At 39.3% G+C, this 16,119-nt stretch overlaps 1 protein-coding gene across 7 annotated transcripts in view; it reads left to right on the top strand.

Annotated features, from left to right (window-relative positions):
- Positions 1–16,119, top strand: part of Gabra5 (gamma-aminobutyric acid type A receptor subunit alpha 5) — a 112,979-nt gene that overhangs the window by 41,503 nt on the left and 55,357 nt on the right. For all 7 annotated transcript variants that reach the window (XM_017589075.3, XM_017589074.3, XM_039109851.2 and 4 more), the window contains one exon: positions 15,689–15,771. In XM_017589075.3, coding sequence (XP_017444564.1) covers positions 15,689–15,771 — 83 coding nt within the window. The remainder of the gene's footprint in view (positions 1–15,688; positions 15,772–16,119) is intronic.

Raw genomic sequence — 16,119 nt, 5'->3', positions numbered from 1 at the left:
CAAGTACTATACAACAGTCTATGCTGTTGGGAAAAAATATCAAAACAAAATCTACTGGGGTAATGGTATACACTTTTCTCTCAATGTATGAATGGTTTTACTTCTTTATTTGTGGTATTCTGGATGGAACCTAGGGTCACAGGCATTCAAGCAATTGCTTTACCCTGGCATCTCTCCAGCCCTTAACATTGCTCTTTTTATAGAGAATATAGGAAGTGTTTGGAATGTTCACCTCTCCCAACAGCCTAGGCAGTGGTATCTTTGTCTCACCAATGCACAGGTGATATGAGCCCTTGTTCACCATTTCCATCCATAAGATTCGGATGACATTGGACCATTAGTGAGATGGCGTAGATATGTCTAGAGTAACTTCTAGAGGCCTCCTATGTGTCGAAATTCCATTTTTCTCTGGTATGCCCAACAGCACACGGTTTTCTCAGAGCCTTGCCTCCTATGCTTCATTTGCCATTCCTTGCAGATGCTAGCCTAGTCAGGCTAAGTGTCTTCTGCTTAAATCTAGTTCCCCTTCTGTTTACTTGACTCAAATCCTTGGTTCTCATCATCATAGGTTGATTAAACCCGTGCCTTCATTACCAGTGCCATGTCTTCCCTTCTCTGTACCTTTCTTGGTGTTGTTTCTAGCCTCTGTCACTGTGCTCTATGCTTCCCTGTAAGGTCCATGAGTGTATATTTTTGCACCATTTTGTAGTAAACTGAACTGGGATTTGGCCTTTGTCAAAGTTCTAGTCTGGACGCTGTATCCCTCTATCACCCACCCAAGCTCAGTCAAGATATCAACAATCATTTGTCCCCAGACATCCAACTTCTGCTGCCACCACCAAGCATAGAAACCAACCTAAACTCTAGTTGAAGTCTAGTGGATTATGCATGCTACTCCCTATGTATTGCCTGTAGACTCCTCAAAACAGTCCAGAGTCCCTCTCATGCAGTAGCTGCTGGCTGAGGTTTACATTAACCAGTCAGTTTTGTTTGCTTCCAGCCCTTTGCACTGTTTTTTATGCTATGGCACTCATGACTTTCTTTTCCTGCTGCCATTTCCCAGAGGCCACTCTTACTCCTGGCCTACATCTATGGACACCTGTTACCCACGTGAGCTCCTGTCCTCAGATTTTAGATAGTTCTACTTTTGTTTGGCTGAACACCCTCTTTTCAGTTTCTCTCAGATTCTTTCTGAATATATAGATGTAAAGCCAGTTGGCAAAGACCACTGGGATCCTTACAAAACACTTGACATGTTTAGGGCTTACTTCTAGCCAACTAACTTACATACTTTTATCCAACTCTTATGCTGTCCAGGATCTGAACCTATTCTACATGAATTGAAACCTCAGTCTGCCATTAATTAACTTCTGCATTTCTCTTAATTTATTCTCTGTGGCTATGACAAAACACTGTGACAAACACTACTTTGGGGTGAGAGTTTATGTCGGTGGAAGTTTTTGGTTGCAGTACCCTATGGAAAGGATATCACAGCATCAGGAATAGGAGTGTCAGGCACATTCTGTCTGCACACAACATATACAATCAATGCATGAACACATACACCTAAGCTCAGCACTACATTCTTCACTACGATATATAGTGCCTAGGGAATGTTGTCACTCACAGTGGGTGGGTCTTCCCACTTCAGTTAATGTTATCAAGATAATATTTCACAGCATGCTCAGCAGCTCATCTTCAAAGTCATTTCACATTTTATCACACTGACAACATTGGCCATTATACCAACTCTTAAAGAAATCAAAAGAATTTTTGTTTGCTTAAGTGATAAATACAAGTGAAAGGAGTATTTTAGAGTTCATAGTTCTGACAAGATGTGTACTTGTCCTTCTTTGCCACACTGGGTAAAAGGTCACATACACTCTTTCTCCTGCACCATATCCCTATTGTTGTCCCCCTAGGTCATCCTTGTCCATTGTTCCCATTCCTTCCTTTAGAGTATTCTTTGTGTATGGGTGTCAATGTCACCCTCAAAGAATCAAAGAATCTATTGGTGTCTCTGTAAAGAAAGCCAAAAGATCTCAGTAAATAACCTCATAAGAGCGATATGAATAGGAACCATTCCTCGCATGAATTAAGCTTTTACCCTTTAAAAATGTTACTATTCAACAATTGCAGTTGAACTGGTTTAAGTCTACTTATTCATTGCTTCTTTCTTGGCACCATCATGTGTCATGTCAGAAAGCAAGTAGTGCCATGGGTGAAGTGAAAATGTGTAAACTAAATTTTATTAATCTAAAACTTTTACATTAAAGTCTCAAACCCCCTGGTACCTTAGAATATGACTATATTTGGAAACGGATATTTGAAGAGAAAATGACAGTTAAAATGGGGTCTTGACCAGTGAGCCTTTATCCAATCTGGCTGGTGTCCTTGTTTGAAAAGAAAAGGACATAGCCAGACACAAAGGAAAGAGCCTGTAAGGACACAGGCAAAGGCTGCTGTCTCCAAGCCAAGGGGAGCAGTCTCACAAGAAGCCAAATGTATGATTTATTCAACCCAGACTCCCAGCCTTGAAAATTATAAGAATATATTGTGTTGTTATGGCAACATGAGCTGACTAATGTAAATGCCAACTCTGGGAAAAACTATTGTGCTATGCCCTTGAGGACTGGGGCAGTAGTAGGGTAAGCTACTCCATGTGCACCATGAATCTTTCTATTTCTTTACCTACTACACAGAAGGATAGGTTACTAATAGCTACAGTTATAGAATCTAAGAGTCCTTTCCAGGAAGAAGTATGGTTTTTTTCAGTGCTGGGATAGACTTCCAGGCTTCCCAACTCCATGTTTCTTTTACTTATAAGTAGCTGAGTCAAATTCCTGCTGTCATGGTCCCTGTCACGGCCACATTCCCTTCACAACACATATGTTGTTTAATGCAACCATAGCTGTATGATTTCTTAGAAGGCCTGGATTGGAGTAGGTTACAAGGATGTGTCCTTGAAGGCTACATCTTGTTCCTGGACCCTTCCTCTCTGATTCATCAGGCTTTATATCTATCCTGAAGTGAACATCTGTTTTCTCAAGCCCTTCAACTTCAGGACCAAAGCAAACAAGACATCTAACATGGGCTCAATGCTCAGAAACTATGAAACACAGAGAAATTTTTCCTTTTTAAAAATTCTTTTTCTCCAATGTTTTCTAATAAAAACTGAATAAAACAGCAAAGTCGTGAACTTAATATTTTTTAAAAAATAAATGTATTTATTTACCCATATATTTTTAAATTTTTATAGTTATTTCTATTTTGACATTTTAATTGTATATAATAATACATTTCAGTTTGGAATTTATACATATGCATACCACATTCACTGATTAACTACAGGCTGCCTTTGTTCATCCCACATCCAAACTTACTCCTCTCAACTTTTGTTAATAACTGCAAAAGAAATTCACCTTTCAGAGCAGTTTCAGAATTAAAAGAGACATGCAGAGAATTTCCCATGCTGCCTTGACCCATCCATCCACAGCCTTCCCTGCCCCAGTACCACTGTAGTAATGTTCATGTTGTATCCCCAGGTCCATGGTTTATCAGAGTTCATACTTTGTACTGTCTAGTTCATGAGTTTGGCCAAAGGTGTAATAACACATAGCCAAATGATATCTCATAGAAATCTTCTACCCTAAATATCTGATGTATGTATGTGTGTGTGTGTGTGTGTGTGTGTGTGTGTGTATCCCTCCCCTTGGTTTCTGACAATTGTGTAATTTTTATTGTCTCCATAAATTTGCTTGTTCTTGTTTTAACTTTTTTCATTAATTCTTGTAGTTTGACTATATTCACTTCTTCCCAGATCTAACTTCCCTTTCATATTCACCAACTTTGGGATACTATTGATAAAAAAAATCATGAAGCTCAATTTGTGCTACTGTTCTTGAGTATTTAGTCTTCCACTGGAGCATGGTGAATTTATCAGGGCCCATACCCTTAAGTGAAAACTAATTTTCTCAGTTCAGCAGATATATTACCAATAACACCTCTGCTAAAAGTAGGACTTTATACCTCCCATTCCGTGGATGTTCTCATATACGTCTTGTGGATACTGTCATAACTGGTGAGAGTTCATATAGTCAACTGCCTTGTTATGTCAAGGAAACATTTTCCCTGTGGTTATCTACTACCTCTGGCTTTTACCGCTTTTGCATCCCCTCTATGTGAAGATTTCTGAGACTTGATGAGGGTGTGTGTGACATAGATTCTCTGTTTATGGCTGAGCATTCTAACAGTTTTTGATTCCCAATATTTAACTCACTTAGGAGTCTCTGTACTCATTGTCAACTATTACATTAAAAATTTCTCTGGTGAGGATTGAGAGAAGAACCAGTCTATTGATAGCACAATAATCATAAGGAGTCATTTTATTTTATTTATTGCTTGTTTTTCTGGGTTTGGTTTACCTAACTGAGGATGCTTTTTTTCTTTTTCTTTTATTTACTGGATTTTTAAAAATTTATTTACATTTCAAATGTTATCCACTTTCCCAGTTTCTCATCCATAACCCATCTATTTCATCCACCTCCCCTTCTTCTATTCCTCCTCCCCGCCCTGACATTCCCTACACAGAGGGGTGGGGGGTTGAGCCTTGGCAGAGCCAAGGGCTTTTCCTCCCATTGGTGCCAAAACAAGGCCATTCTCTGCTACATATATAGTTGGAACCATGGGTCTGTCCATGAGTACTCTTTAGATGGTGCATTTGACAAAATTCAACACCCCTTCAGGTGAAAAGTCTTGGAAAGATCAGGAATTCAGGGCCAATATCTAAACATAGTAAAAGCAATATACAGAAACCAGTAGCCAACATCAAACTAAATGGAGAGAAACTTGAAGAAATCTCACTAAAATCAGGGACTAGACAAGGCTGCCCACTCTCTCCCTACTTATTCAGTACAGTACTTGAAGTCCTAGCCTGAGCAATCACACAACAAAGGAAGGTCAAAAGGGTACAAAGTAGAAAGGTAGAAATCAAAGTATCACTATTTTTCAGATGATATGATAGTATAGTTAAGTAACTCCCAAAAATTCCACTGGAGAAATCATACAGCTGATAAACAACTTCAGCAAAGTAGCTGGGCTGGATATAAAATTAACTCAAACAAATCATTAGCCTTCCTCTACTCAAAGAACAGCAGGCTGAAAAAGAAATTAGGGAAATGACACTCTTCATAATAGTTAAAAATAATATAAAATACCTCAGTGTGACTCTAACCAAGCAAGTGAAAGATCTGTATGACAAGGACTTCAAGTGTTTGAAGAAAGAAATTGAAAAAGGTCTCAGAAGATGGAAAGATCTCCCATGCTCATGGATTGGCAGGATTAATATTGTAAAAATAGTCATCCTGGCAAAAGAAGTCTACAGATTCAATGAAATCCCATCAAAGTCCCAATGCAATTAATTCTTCATAGAATTAGAAAGAGCAATTTCTATTCATTTTGCAATTTGTAAATTCATTTTGAATAACAAAAAACCCTGGATAGGAAAAACTATCCTCAACAATAAAAGGACTTATGGGGGAATCACCATCCCTGACCTCAAGCTGTATTACAGAGCAATAGTGATAAAAACTATATGGTATTGGTACAGAGACAGACAGGTAGATCAATGGAATAGAATTGAAGACCCACAAATGAACCCACACATTTATGGTCACTTGATTTTTGACAAAGGAGCTAAAATCATCCAGTGGAAAAAAGACTCCATTTCAACAAATGTTGCTGGTTCAACTGGAGGTCAGTATGTAGAAGAATGCAAATTGACCCATTGTTATTGCCCTGTTCAAAGCTCAGTACAAGTGGATCAAGGACCTCCACATCAAACCAGACACACTGAAACTAATAGAAGAAAATGTGGGGGAAGAGCCTTGAACACATAGTCACTGACTGATACTGTAGCAGAACTGCAGAAGAGGGTGGGATCAATAAGTAAAGGCCACAGGTCTTGCTTACTGTGGTCTAAGTCCTTTTCATTCACCGAGCATCTCACCATGGGTTGTAGAGTTCTTAATAGATTATGGATTATTTTTAAAGGAAAAGTCTTGCTGGTAATTTTGATACATCATTGTCCTCCTGGACTATTGGAATTCTGAATGGACAAGTTTTGGTGGTGTCATCTTAATCCCTAGAGTTTCTGTTTTTCCAATTTTTACTTGATGTGTATGTGTTCATGGCTGAGTGTATGTAAGTGCATGATGTACATGTATGCAAGGGATCAGAAGAGGGTGTCAGATCCCCTGAAATTGGACTAACTTATGTTAGAGTCTCCACAGAACTTGGAAACTAAATCCAGATCTTTTGTTACAGAAGTTAGTGAGCTTAACTACGGATCCATGTCTCCAGCTCCTTCCCTAGAGTTTTAGAAACATCCATTACGTGTCACACATAGTGCTCCTCATTTCATATTCAGACATTTTAAAGAATACTGTACACTAGGCTTTATAATCTCCATAGGGATTTGAGCTCCAGATCTTTGAGTAGTGAAAGCTTTTTTCACTATGCTGTGCTTTTGGTTGTCTGTGCTCTATACTTAAAGAAATGCAGTTTCCAAAGTTGAACTTTTAGTTTGCCTTACAGAAAGAAGCTCATTTGCATGGTTTTGCTTTTCTATTTTGTAACAATTATTTACTGTTCAGGATTCTCTTTATTCCCCCACATTTGATCTATTATAGTGCATTTATTTTGGGGTATATAATACACATAAAATTAAATGTCTCTACTCCTCCATTCATTATTGAAATGGCTTCTACAGAATATTTTTAACAAAAGAAAGTCATTAATTGAAATAGACCCACAATAGCCGTGTCCCTTTTGGTTCAGCAACACATCAGCTTTTTGAGACGATTACATCTATGCTGATTTCCCTAACATAAACAGGAATTGCTGACATCTTCTCCCCAACAGCTGAAGAGGAACAAAAATACAAATAAATGGTGCACATCTCCATGGGTATTTTTAGCTCAGTGTAATTCTGGTGGTTGGACTCATGTACATTCCAGTTATACGCAAGCATATAAAATGAGTCAGTTATCCTTAGAACAACCCTTGAACTCTGTAACTGAAGCTTGAAGTAAGTTGTAGAATTTGTGTGTGTTCATTTCTAAAAAGAATGTAAGCTATGCTATATCAATAGTAAATGTTGGGGAGGAGAAGAGATTTTGGAATCAGGATCTTGCTATTTAGTCCAAGGTAGCAACGACCTCCGAATCTTCCTGCCTCAACTTCTAGAGTGCTGAAACTACAGACTTGTACTGAGTATAGTACTTTTTTTTTAAATTAAAAATGTCAACAAAACAGCTGCATTCTTTTCAATACAGAGTGGTGCTCAGTTAATAGAATAACAATTGCCTTCATACGTGCTGCATCAGGGACAGCTAAAGATGAAACAGACCAAGACGAAAATAAAGCCAAAAGAAAAAACAAAAACAATAGAACAAAAACAACACCAAACGACTGTCCCCACATATAACTAATTTGTGCTGTGCACCAAGAACCTGCTTTACATTTCCATGCCAATGTACACCCCTCAGACTGTACCGGGCAACGTTAGTGGCTACTGGAAATACCACCAAGACAGGGCTATCTAATGACACATTCGGTAGTGTGTTAACTATACAAAAAATAGACACTCTACAGTTTAGAAACAAGTTTTACACAGCCGTACTTTTTGATTGTTTTCTTTAAAAGGAATGAATGGTGTACAGGGGGAATAAATGCTTTATTGCCAAGAAAAAAAACTGTGCTAGAACCAACTTATCCATCATTTTCATCTTTGTCTTCCTCTTCCTCCTCCTCTTCCTCCTCCTCTTCCTCTTCCTTATTTTTCTTGCTCTTCTCAGTCTTGACCACCCCCTTTTTCGCTGCATCAGGTTTTCCTTTAACTCTGTAGGCAGCAATACCCTTCTTGTATTTCTCCTTTCAGCTTGACGACCTTCTTCTCATAGGGCTGCTTGTCATCCACAGCAGTGTTCTTCCACATCTCTCCTAGTTTCTTTGTGACATCAGCAGTGGATAAGCCAGGCTTGCCTTTGATTTTTTTGGCGGTACTCAGACAGAACAAGAGGAAGGACGAAGGAGGCCTCTTGGGTACACTGGGGTCCCTGAACTTCTCTTTGATCTTCCCTTTGGAGGATGTAGGTTTTCATTTCTCTTTCATAACAAGCCTTGTCAGCTTTTGCCTTATCTTCACATTTCTCCTTTTCTTTAGCAGACGTGGTCTTCCACCTCTCTGAGCACTTCTTGGAGAATTCTGAGTTGACAGAAGCATGTGAATGCTTCTTGTTGGTCTCCTCCCGGCAGGTTTGCACAAAGAATGCATACGAGGGCATTTTGCCCCTCTGCTTCTTAGGATCTCCTTTCCCCATGTTTAGTTGATTTTCCTCCGAGAGGCAAAGAGTTGCCCAGTGGCCATCTTGCTCTAGCTTGTCCAGGTGCTATCTCTGAGTATATTGCTTTTTAAAAAGATTTACTTATTTATTTTATGTATGAGTACATTGTCACTGTGTTCAGACACACTAGAAGAGGTCATCAGATTTCATTACAGATTGTTGTAAGCCACCATGTGTTTGCTGGGAATTGAACTCAGGACCTATGTAAGTCAGTGCTCTTAACTGCTGTGCCATCTCTCCATTTAAGGCCGAGCATATTACTTTTAAAGGGTGGAATTCTACAATTGTACAAGTGAAAGCATTTAATGCAATGTTATTGTGAAAATTTAAAATTTTGCTTTTCACAAAATTCAGTAAAGTTCCAGTGTATGTAAAGTAGGTTACTGTGCCTGCCACTCTTCCAACTCTGATCCCCTATCCTAGCAGCCCTACTGGTTTTCTTAATTATGCCAAGTCCTTCTGAGGGTGTGAATGAGACATAGTTCTGAATCTGGGTAATAAGGATATGACAGTGGTCGGCCTCTGGAAGGAAGTCTATCTGCAGTTCTGTGCTAGACAGAACACAGCTACTGTGAATCTACAATAGTCACTGAATGGACACAGTTCAGGTGACACAGGCTGTGACATATGGGGAGTTGATCCAGCTGGCAATGACCTTCATGTTCCAACACAAACTCCTAACTCACCTCTTTTCATATGCAATACAGTTCAATTTTGTATTGTTAATGAGGATTTGAAGACATCAGCTCTCCGTACACTATTATGAACTACAGTTATATAATGAGGGATGTTTGCACAACCAATATCCACAGCATACTTTATTGATGATTGTTCGAGCATTATCCTCTCCTTGGGTGAGCTTGGGACCAGCACACAGCAGGACAGAGAGAGAAATACTCACAGGCATTCCCATTTGACAGGCCATAGAAAAGAAAGCTTTATCCCCACACCCTCACAACCCTGGCCTTGGAATAATTATTTGGAATCTGAAGTCCTGCTCCTTGTTCTAATTTTTGGTCTATTCTGATCATTCAGAGGCTCTTGACAAAGTGTGTCCTATCACAACTTTGGGCTTCAGCTTATACACTCCTGGTAAGGTCTATACCAATTACAGCAGAGACAGGCTGTAAAGTGTCATGTCATCAAATGTAACTCCATTGTTAGCAACCTTCCCTCCATCCCTTTTCTCCTCATGATTTAATATGAAAAGTGGGAATTAAAAAGGTAACTTCTTCCACATGAGTACCGAATTTCATCCTGGTATTCACATTCTGTGATTGCTCCCTAACAAGTCACCACAAACTTAGATACTTAACATAATACAAGGATATTCTCTTAAACTTTTAGAAGCCAAGAATCAAAAATTGGTTTCATAGGTACAAAATGGAGATGTTGGCAGAACCATATTCTCTCTAGAGGCTCAGGTAAGCATTACCATCATTTTTCAGAGCTGTGCCTTTCGCTTTTCTTTATCAGGACTCCTGACTGCATCTTCAAGCTAACAGCATAACAGCTCACACACCTCCATTTTCAGCTCTGCTCTTCTGCCTGGTTTCATTTCCCACCTCTCTTCCCCAGGAATTCCTGTAATTTCTTGGGGTACACTTTGATGTTCTCTCTATCTCAAGATACTTTATTCACATCCACAACCCACACCCCCTTTTTTCTTTTCACCTTTACATGCATGTCATGGTACATGATTGTGGATGTACACACATACACAATAAACATAACAAGCTTTTAAAAATAGTTCTAAGTCCATAGTAAAGATATATACAAATATATCAATGCAGTGATTACAACAGGAAAGGGGTTCTGAAAACCAAATGCAAACTCACAAATCATCTGAAGATACAAAGGAAAGACTGACAACTACCAAGGTGCTATATTCTGGTTTATGAAGCACAGTCAAATAGTTGAAAGACGTAAAGGAAGATATATTTCAAAATAGAAATAAACAATGGCAGAGTCTAGATAGGGTGACTTTGGGAAGCCCAGAGTTAAATGAGGCTCAAAAACTCTTTCTTATGCATGGGAATATTTACATGCTGTGGAGATTAATGTAGTACTATTTAGCTTAGTAAATCATGTGCAAATTCTGCTTCCTTGTTACTGTAGATAGCATTTAACTGAGCGTACTGCTACCATATGACAGGATCTGTTTCCAGTAATTTCAGACTCTGCCCTTTGACATTTGCATTCTTTCTAACAGTGACCTTTGACAGTTCTCCACCTGCTTCTCACCACTGGTCCTAGTTTCTTTTCAATTACATGGCCAAGGCAACTTATCTAAAAGTTAATTGGGGGCTTACGGTTTCAAAGGGTGTGCCACGAGCATTATGGCAACAATCAAGGCCCGCATGGTTCTGGACCAGCAGCTGAAAGCTTATATCCAATTCACAATCACGAGGCAAGATAGCTAACTGGAAATGGCAGAGGCTTTTGAAACTTTAAAACTCACCTCTAGTGACACACCTCCTCCACAGGACAACATTGTATAATTATTTTCTCAAACACTTCTACAACCTGGGTACCAAGTATTCAATTAAGAACCTATGGGGGCTATTCTCATTCAACCACCATACCTTCACGAGTCGTTAGTTACTCATGATCTTTCCATTGTAGGCTTTTCCTGTCAACCCATTGTTAAACCCATTTCCATATTTTCAGATTTTGTTACAATAATGGCTCTTTTCTGGATGCCAAAATTTGTATTTGTTTCTTATTGGTACTGCAATCAATTGCCACAAATGTATTTTCTTAAAATACATCAAAACCTATTGACTTCTAGTTCTGGAAGTCAGAAGCCACAGAAGTCTCATAGGGTTGTATATCAAGGTATTGGCCAGGTGCATTAATTCTGGGAGTTCCAGAGGAGACGCTTGTCTCATCCAGTTCCTGGAAGATACCTGCCTTTCCGAATGTTTGGCCCTATTCTCACATCTGCTTCCAGTTACTGTGGGACACTTGCATTTCTGGTCTCTAGGCTTTATCACACTCATGTCTGCTTCTGTCTCTGCTTCTCTTTTGAGACTCCCACTCTTTCATTCCTCCTATAAGAAGCCTTGGGATTATACTGCTCTACTTGGTTAGTCTAGGGCAACTGCCCCACTCTGAGAAACTTACATTAATACTACTGGCAAAAATCCTTTTGCCATATGAAGTGAGTAGTCCTAGGTCTTGGAGAGCTGTTCATTTTCTTAATGTTTACAATGCAGTATGCCTGTTCTCAGCACACCTTCTGCTGTAGTTTTGCCATGGAAACAAGAAAGTCTTCAATCTGTAGTCACTTTGTTGTCCCTGAACTTCCTACTTTGATTAATCCTTTTAAACCTTTCGTTTCCTAGCTACATTTTTCAGAGTGTACAATCAACTATTTTCTTTCTTTTCCAAATGGGAAGACTGGACTAAAGAAGTTAGGCCTTTTTATAAATATCACACAGCTAATAAAAAGTATCTTCTGGGATGTGGTTGTGTAGACTACTTGAAAGCATCTTCTACTTTTGAGGGGATCTCTGGCCAAACTGGAAGCCCCCTAATGAGTTTGGGGTCCTAAGATCTCATTTGTGATATGAAACTAATTAGAAACAATGATCTCTACTTGCAAAGTGTCCTTTTCCTTATCATAAATTAAGTTGTGCAGATGTTGTGTCCTTTGTGTTAATGCTTGAATTGACTTAGCAGAATGTATAAGTAAAACAGAAATTGGACCTTTGGAAAACAAATACCAAGTATCAGTATCTTCTAGTAATTCATGAATTTCTGTCAATAGAAGAATTCTGATTCCTTTGAGCTTTATTTACTTTAGCTAAAACCATGAAGACTTTGAAGATGTGACTTAGGTGTCTCTTTTGGTCTGTGACAGGCAGCCCTTCCACAAAAGGGTTTGAGCTGAATTCCATGTGGAGCTTAGTTACTTGAGAGTATATTCTGTGTTTGGAAGCTCAAACCAGAAGAATTCGTCTATCTAGAAAAGCCACGGCCATTTGTGCAATGTTTAAAGATAGCAGAAATGCTAATTTATTACTAACACTGAAGCACTTGCTCTTGAGGGATTCATCAGAACGGTTGATGTCTATTAAGAGGGCAGAGTCCACCGCTGATGAAGTGATTGTCCTGAGGCTTCAGACTGATTACAAGGCACTTTATACAAATAAGTATGACTATTACTAAGATGATAGCTGTATTATACAAACTGTTGTTGTTTGTAGTTTTGCTGGAACCATTTTTACAGAGTCTTTAAAACATACCTAGATAAATAAGAACTACTGGTTTCTGCACACATTTTCCATAGCCCTCTAGCCACTGCTATATGTACGTGACATTTTCACTCTCACAATATTCTAGAAGATGACTCCTGTTGAGCATCTCTTGCCAGAATTCTTTAAACTGGCTGGCACAGTGATTCCAAGGAGGTGGACAGCTCTCACGGCCAGGCATCTGCAGTGAAGCCCACAAAAGTAACCGGGGTACTCTGGTCCTCCTGTGCCTGATGTTGGCCAGCAATGGAGAAAAAGTGTACACCAGAAATGGACAGAGTGACCAAGCTCGGAGTCTTGTTCCTGTGAGGTCTATTTTGGCAATTGAAGATAAATGACAGAGATTCTAAGTTTTAGTTAGATCCATGGGAGCCATGTGAACAAAATGAAGCCAGCACTGAGGGGTGAAGAATGGAACTGTAATCCCCATGCCAGCAATTAAGCTGAAGACTCAGCTTCCAGGAAGCCTGGACACCAATGGGAAGCTGAGATCTTGTTGGAGTAAGGACCAGTTAAGAGAGTTGGTCAACATGGAAACAGCCAGAGAGGAGTCCTGTCATTGCCATCATCTCTAGATCTGCCCTGTGGGAAAAGGAAAAGGAGGCCCATGAAGTTGCTCATGTCATTAAGAGATGACATAGAACTGAATCTGCTAGTTGAAGTTTTTTTGTGCTGTATGGTATAGTGGAAGCCACAGAAGCTTGAAACTCCCCCAGTAGTCTTCTATCCTATGCCCACTGTCATGTTCCTTGGTCATAATGGTTTCTGTTCCATTATTGAATCTCTCTGTTCATGTTGCTTTCTCTAATACATTTATTAAATTACTAACAATCATAGATAGTATCTTTATGATGACTGGATACTATTCTCAAAGGCTGTGCTTTTTAAGTCCTTATTTTCCTAATTCTGATACGTTAATCTCATTGCCATCCCACAGTTTTGGATAATTTCTCTCTTTTATAGTTTGTAGCTGGAGACATTCCTTTCAGTTACCAACCCTGTAAAATACTAAGAGTTTAAGGAAAGTAACTTAGTTATGAGCAAAGCTGAAAGATATACACATAATGCAAATCACATTTTTAAAGTCAGGTTTTAAAAGTCATAGGTGTGAAGTTTTTGTGATGTGGGTGATAGTTCTGCTTGAATGTGTAGAAGGTACATTTTTATACTGAGTAAGAAGGCAGTAGGTACACACATAGAAAAACTCCAAATTAAATGTTCCAGATAGAACTCATAGAACAGAGTATATCCCCTTCAATGCTATCTCTGCATCTGAACATGAATATGAGAACTGGTAGCATTTCTGGTCACCCTGTACTCATGGCCCTCGGTGACTTACTCTTCCCTGGGTACTGTCCTGCAAAACAGTGTCAAAGAATTTCCTTGTATTGATGGGCATGCACTTCTATCCTATTTATTCGTAGAATGACTAGATTGGCCATTCAGGCTGCAGTGGTCACCTGTGATTAATGTTACCAATTTAACAACAGACTAATCTGCTTTAACAAAAGAAGGTTGTAAAAGCAAAAATGAATGTTTTTGCATTTCATTTGCATCCTGTGAGCATGAACAACATCTCTGCTTAATATAGCAAGCAATGGACAATGGCTAGCTATTTATTTTTTCTGCTTTAAAAGTATACTATAGAGGAAGTCAAGTGTTTCATATTTTTATTTCATCTTGTGTAATTAATTTAATTTTAAATGATGGAAAAGTGCACACAAAACAAAAAACAAGCTCATTAGTACAATTTAGAATTTTGCCAAATTAGTGAAATCTCTGTAGAGACATAAAAGCATGTGTATTATTGTTCTGTACAACACAATGTACAGATGCTGAGTAATATACAAAGAAAAGAGGCTTATTTAGCACTTGCTGTGGAAGCTGAAACATCTAGGTAATTTGTGTCACCTCTCTAATATGGTCTCTGTGGTGATGACATAACAGTGACTGGAGCATGTGTGGAAGAAACCCATGGTGAGATGGGAAATCAAAGGAAATCAGAGGCTAGTTTGGCACTTGTAGCCACCCATTCTTGAAGGAACGACTAGAACTCTTCAAGAACTAAATCGCTCTTTCTAGAATGGTTCCCTGAGTGACCAGTCATCACCTCTTAAAGTTTCGCCTCTTAAAGGCTCTACCAACTGTACACAACCATGCTGAAGACTTCTAGCATATAAACATCCGGGGATTCCACTCCACCATGGATGGGCCTCAGCACCCACACCCTGTGGGGCAGTACTGTACCCTCTTACAAAGCAGAACCCACAGTCATAGGGCAGGTTCTAGGTGCTATAAGAACCTCTCTGTAGATTGAGCCAGCAGCTTGAGCTCCACTCATGGCTGTGCCACCGAGTAGATTTCCATTCTGGGCCTTGCCTCCATCTGTAATATGATGTGGTAGCTGCAGTAGACCTCCATACTCTACTGTGGTGATGGGGGTTAATGTAGCCAGAGCACTCACACAATGCCTGGCATAGCATGAGCTACTGCATCCATTAACCTTGTGGTCTGTGGAATTCTAATGTAGAAGACTAGATTTTAATTAAAAGGCTAATAATCAGATTGTGCTAGAAAATTGCTATTGCAATACGAGTTCCTTTCTGGACCATTAAGCAATGAAAAAAGTAGAGTCTGGTAAAGATGAGATTGGACATTTACCTTACATTTATATTTTTTAAGAGCATAAACTATTTAAGAAAATAAATGTATATTTAGCCCTGTCAAAGAAACTATGTTAGACAATGATGGACAAGAGGTAGGACGTGGCAATCATTATTGGAAAAGCACCCTAGATGGCATTATGAGTGATGATGTGTATATAAGTACACATATCAGGCTACAGGGGTTCTGAGTACTTTGGAGCCACACCTTTACTCCCAATGATGCTTTCTTCAGCACAAACGTGTAATTTAGTGGGAACAGTTAGACAATTCCATAAAAACATTCATCAAATTGTTTAATACAAATGGCTTTGTGGGAGGAGGAGGTGGGCCCTTTTAACCATCTTCTTTTACTTTTCAGCCTGACGATCTCTGCTGAGTGTCCAATGCAGCTTGAGGACTTCCCGATGGATGCCCATGCTTGTCCCCTGAAATTTGGCAGTTGTGAGTTATTTTCACCTGTTAAGAGCCATGGCTGTGTTTTGGGGTCAAATCCACATTTATTCAGAATTGGGCTCAGTCTGCGAGTGCATGTGTTGGGATATGATTTATCTGGAGACCCTGAGTGTGCATTATCCATCTGCATGCCATCTGTACTATGAAAACTGGTGCCGTGAGCCTCCATCATAGATCAAGGTAGCTGGTCACGTTTTAAGACACCGAACAGTCTAGAACGTGTATCTCTGATATGGAAGTATTTTCGAAGATCTTTGCTAGTAGCCCCTCTTACCAGCATTTCTTTGCAAAGACTTCTCTCCCCTGTGTTCTTCATAAATTAGATTATAAGTCTCC

The sequence above is a fragment of the Rattus norvegicus genome, chromosome 1, assembly GCF_036323735.1.
Source record: "Rattus norvegicus strain BN/NHsdMcwi chromosome 1, GRCr8, whole genome shotgun sequence".
Classification (NCBI taxonomy): domain Eukaryota; kingdom Metazoa; phylum Chordata; class Mammalia; order Rodentia; family Muridae; genus Rattus; species Rattus norvegicus.
This window is presented reverse-complemented; position numbering and strand designations above follow the sequence as displayed.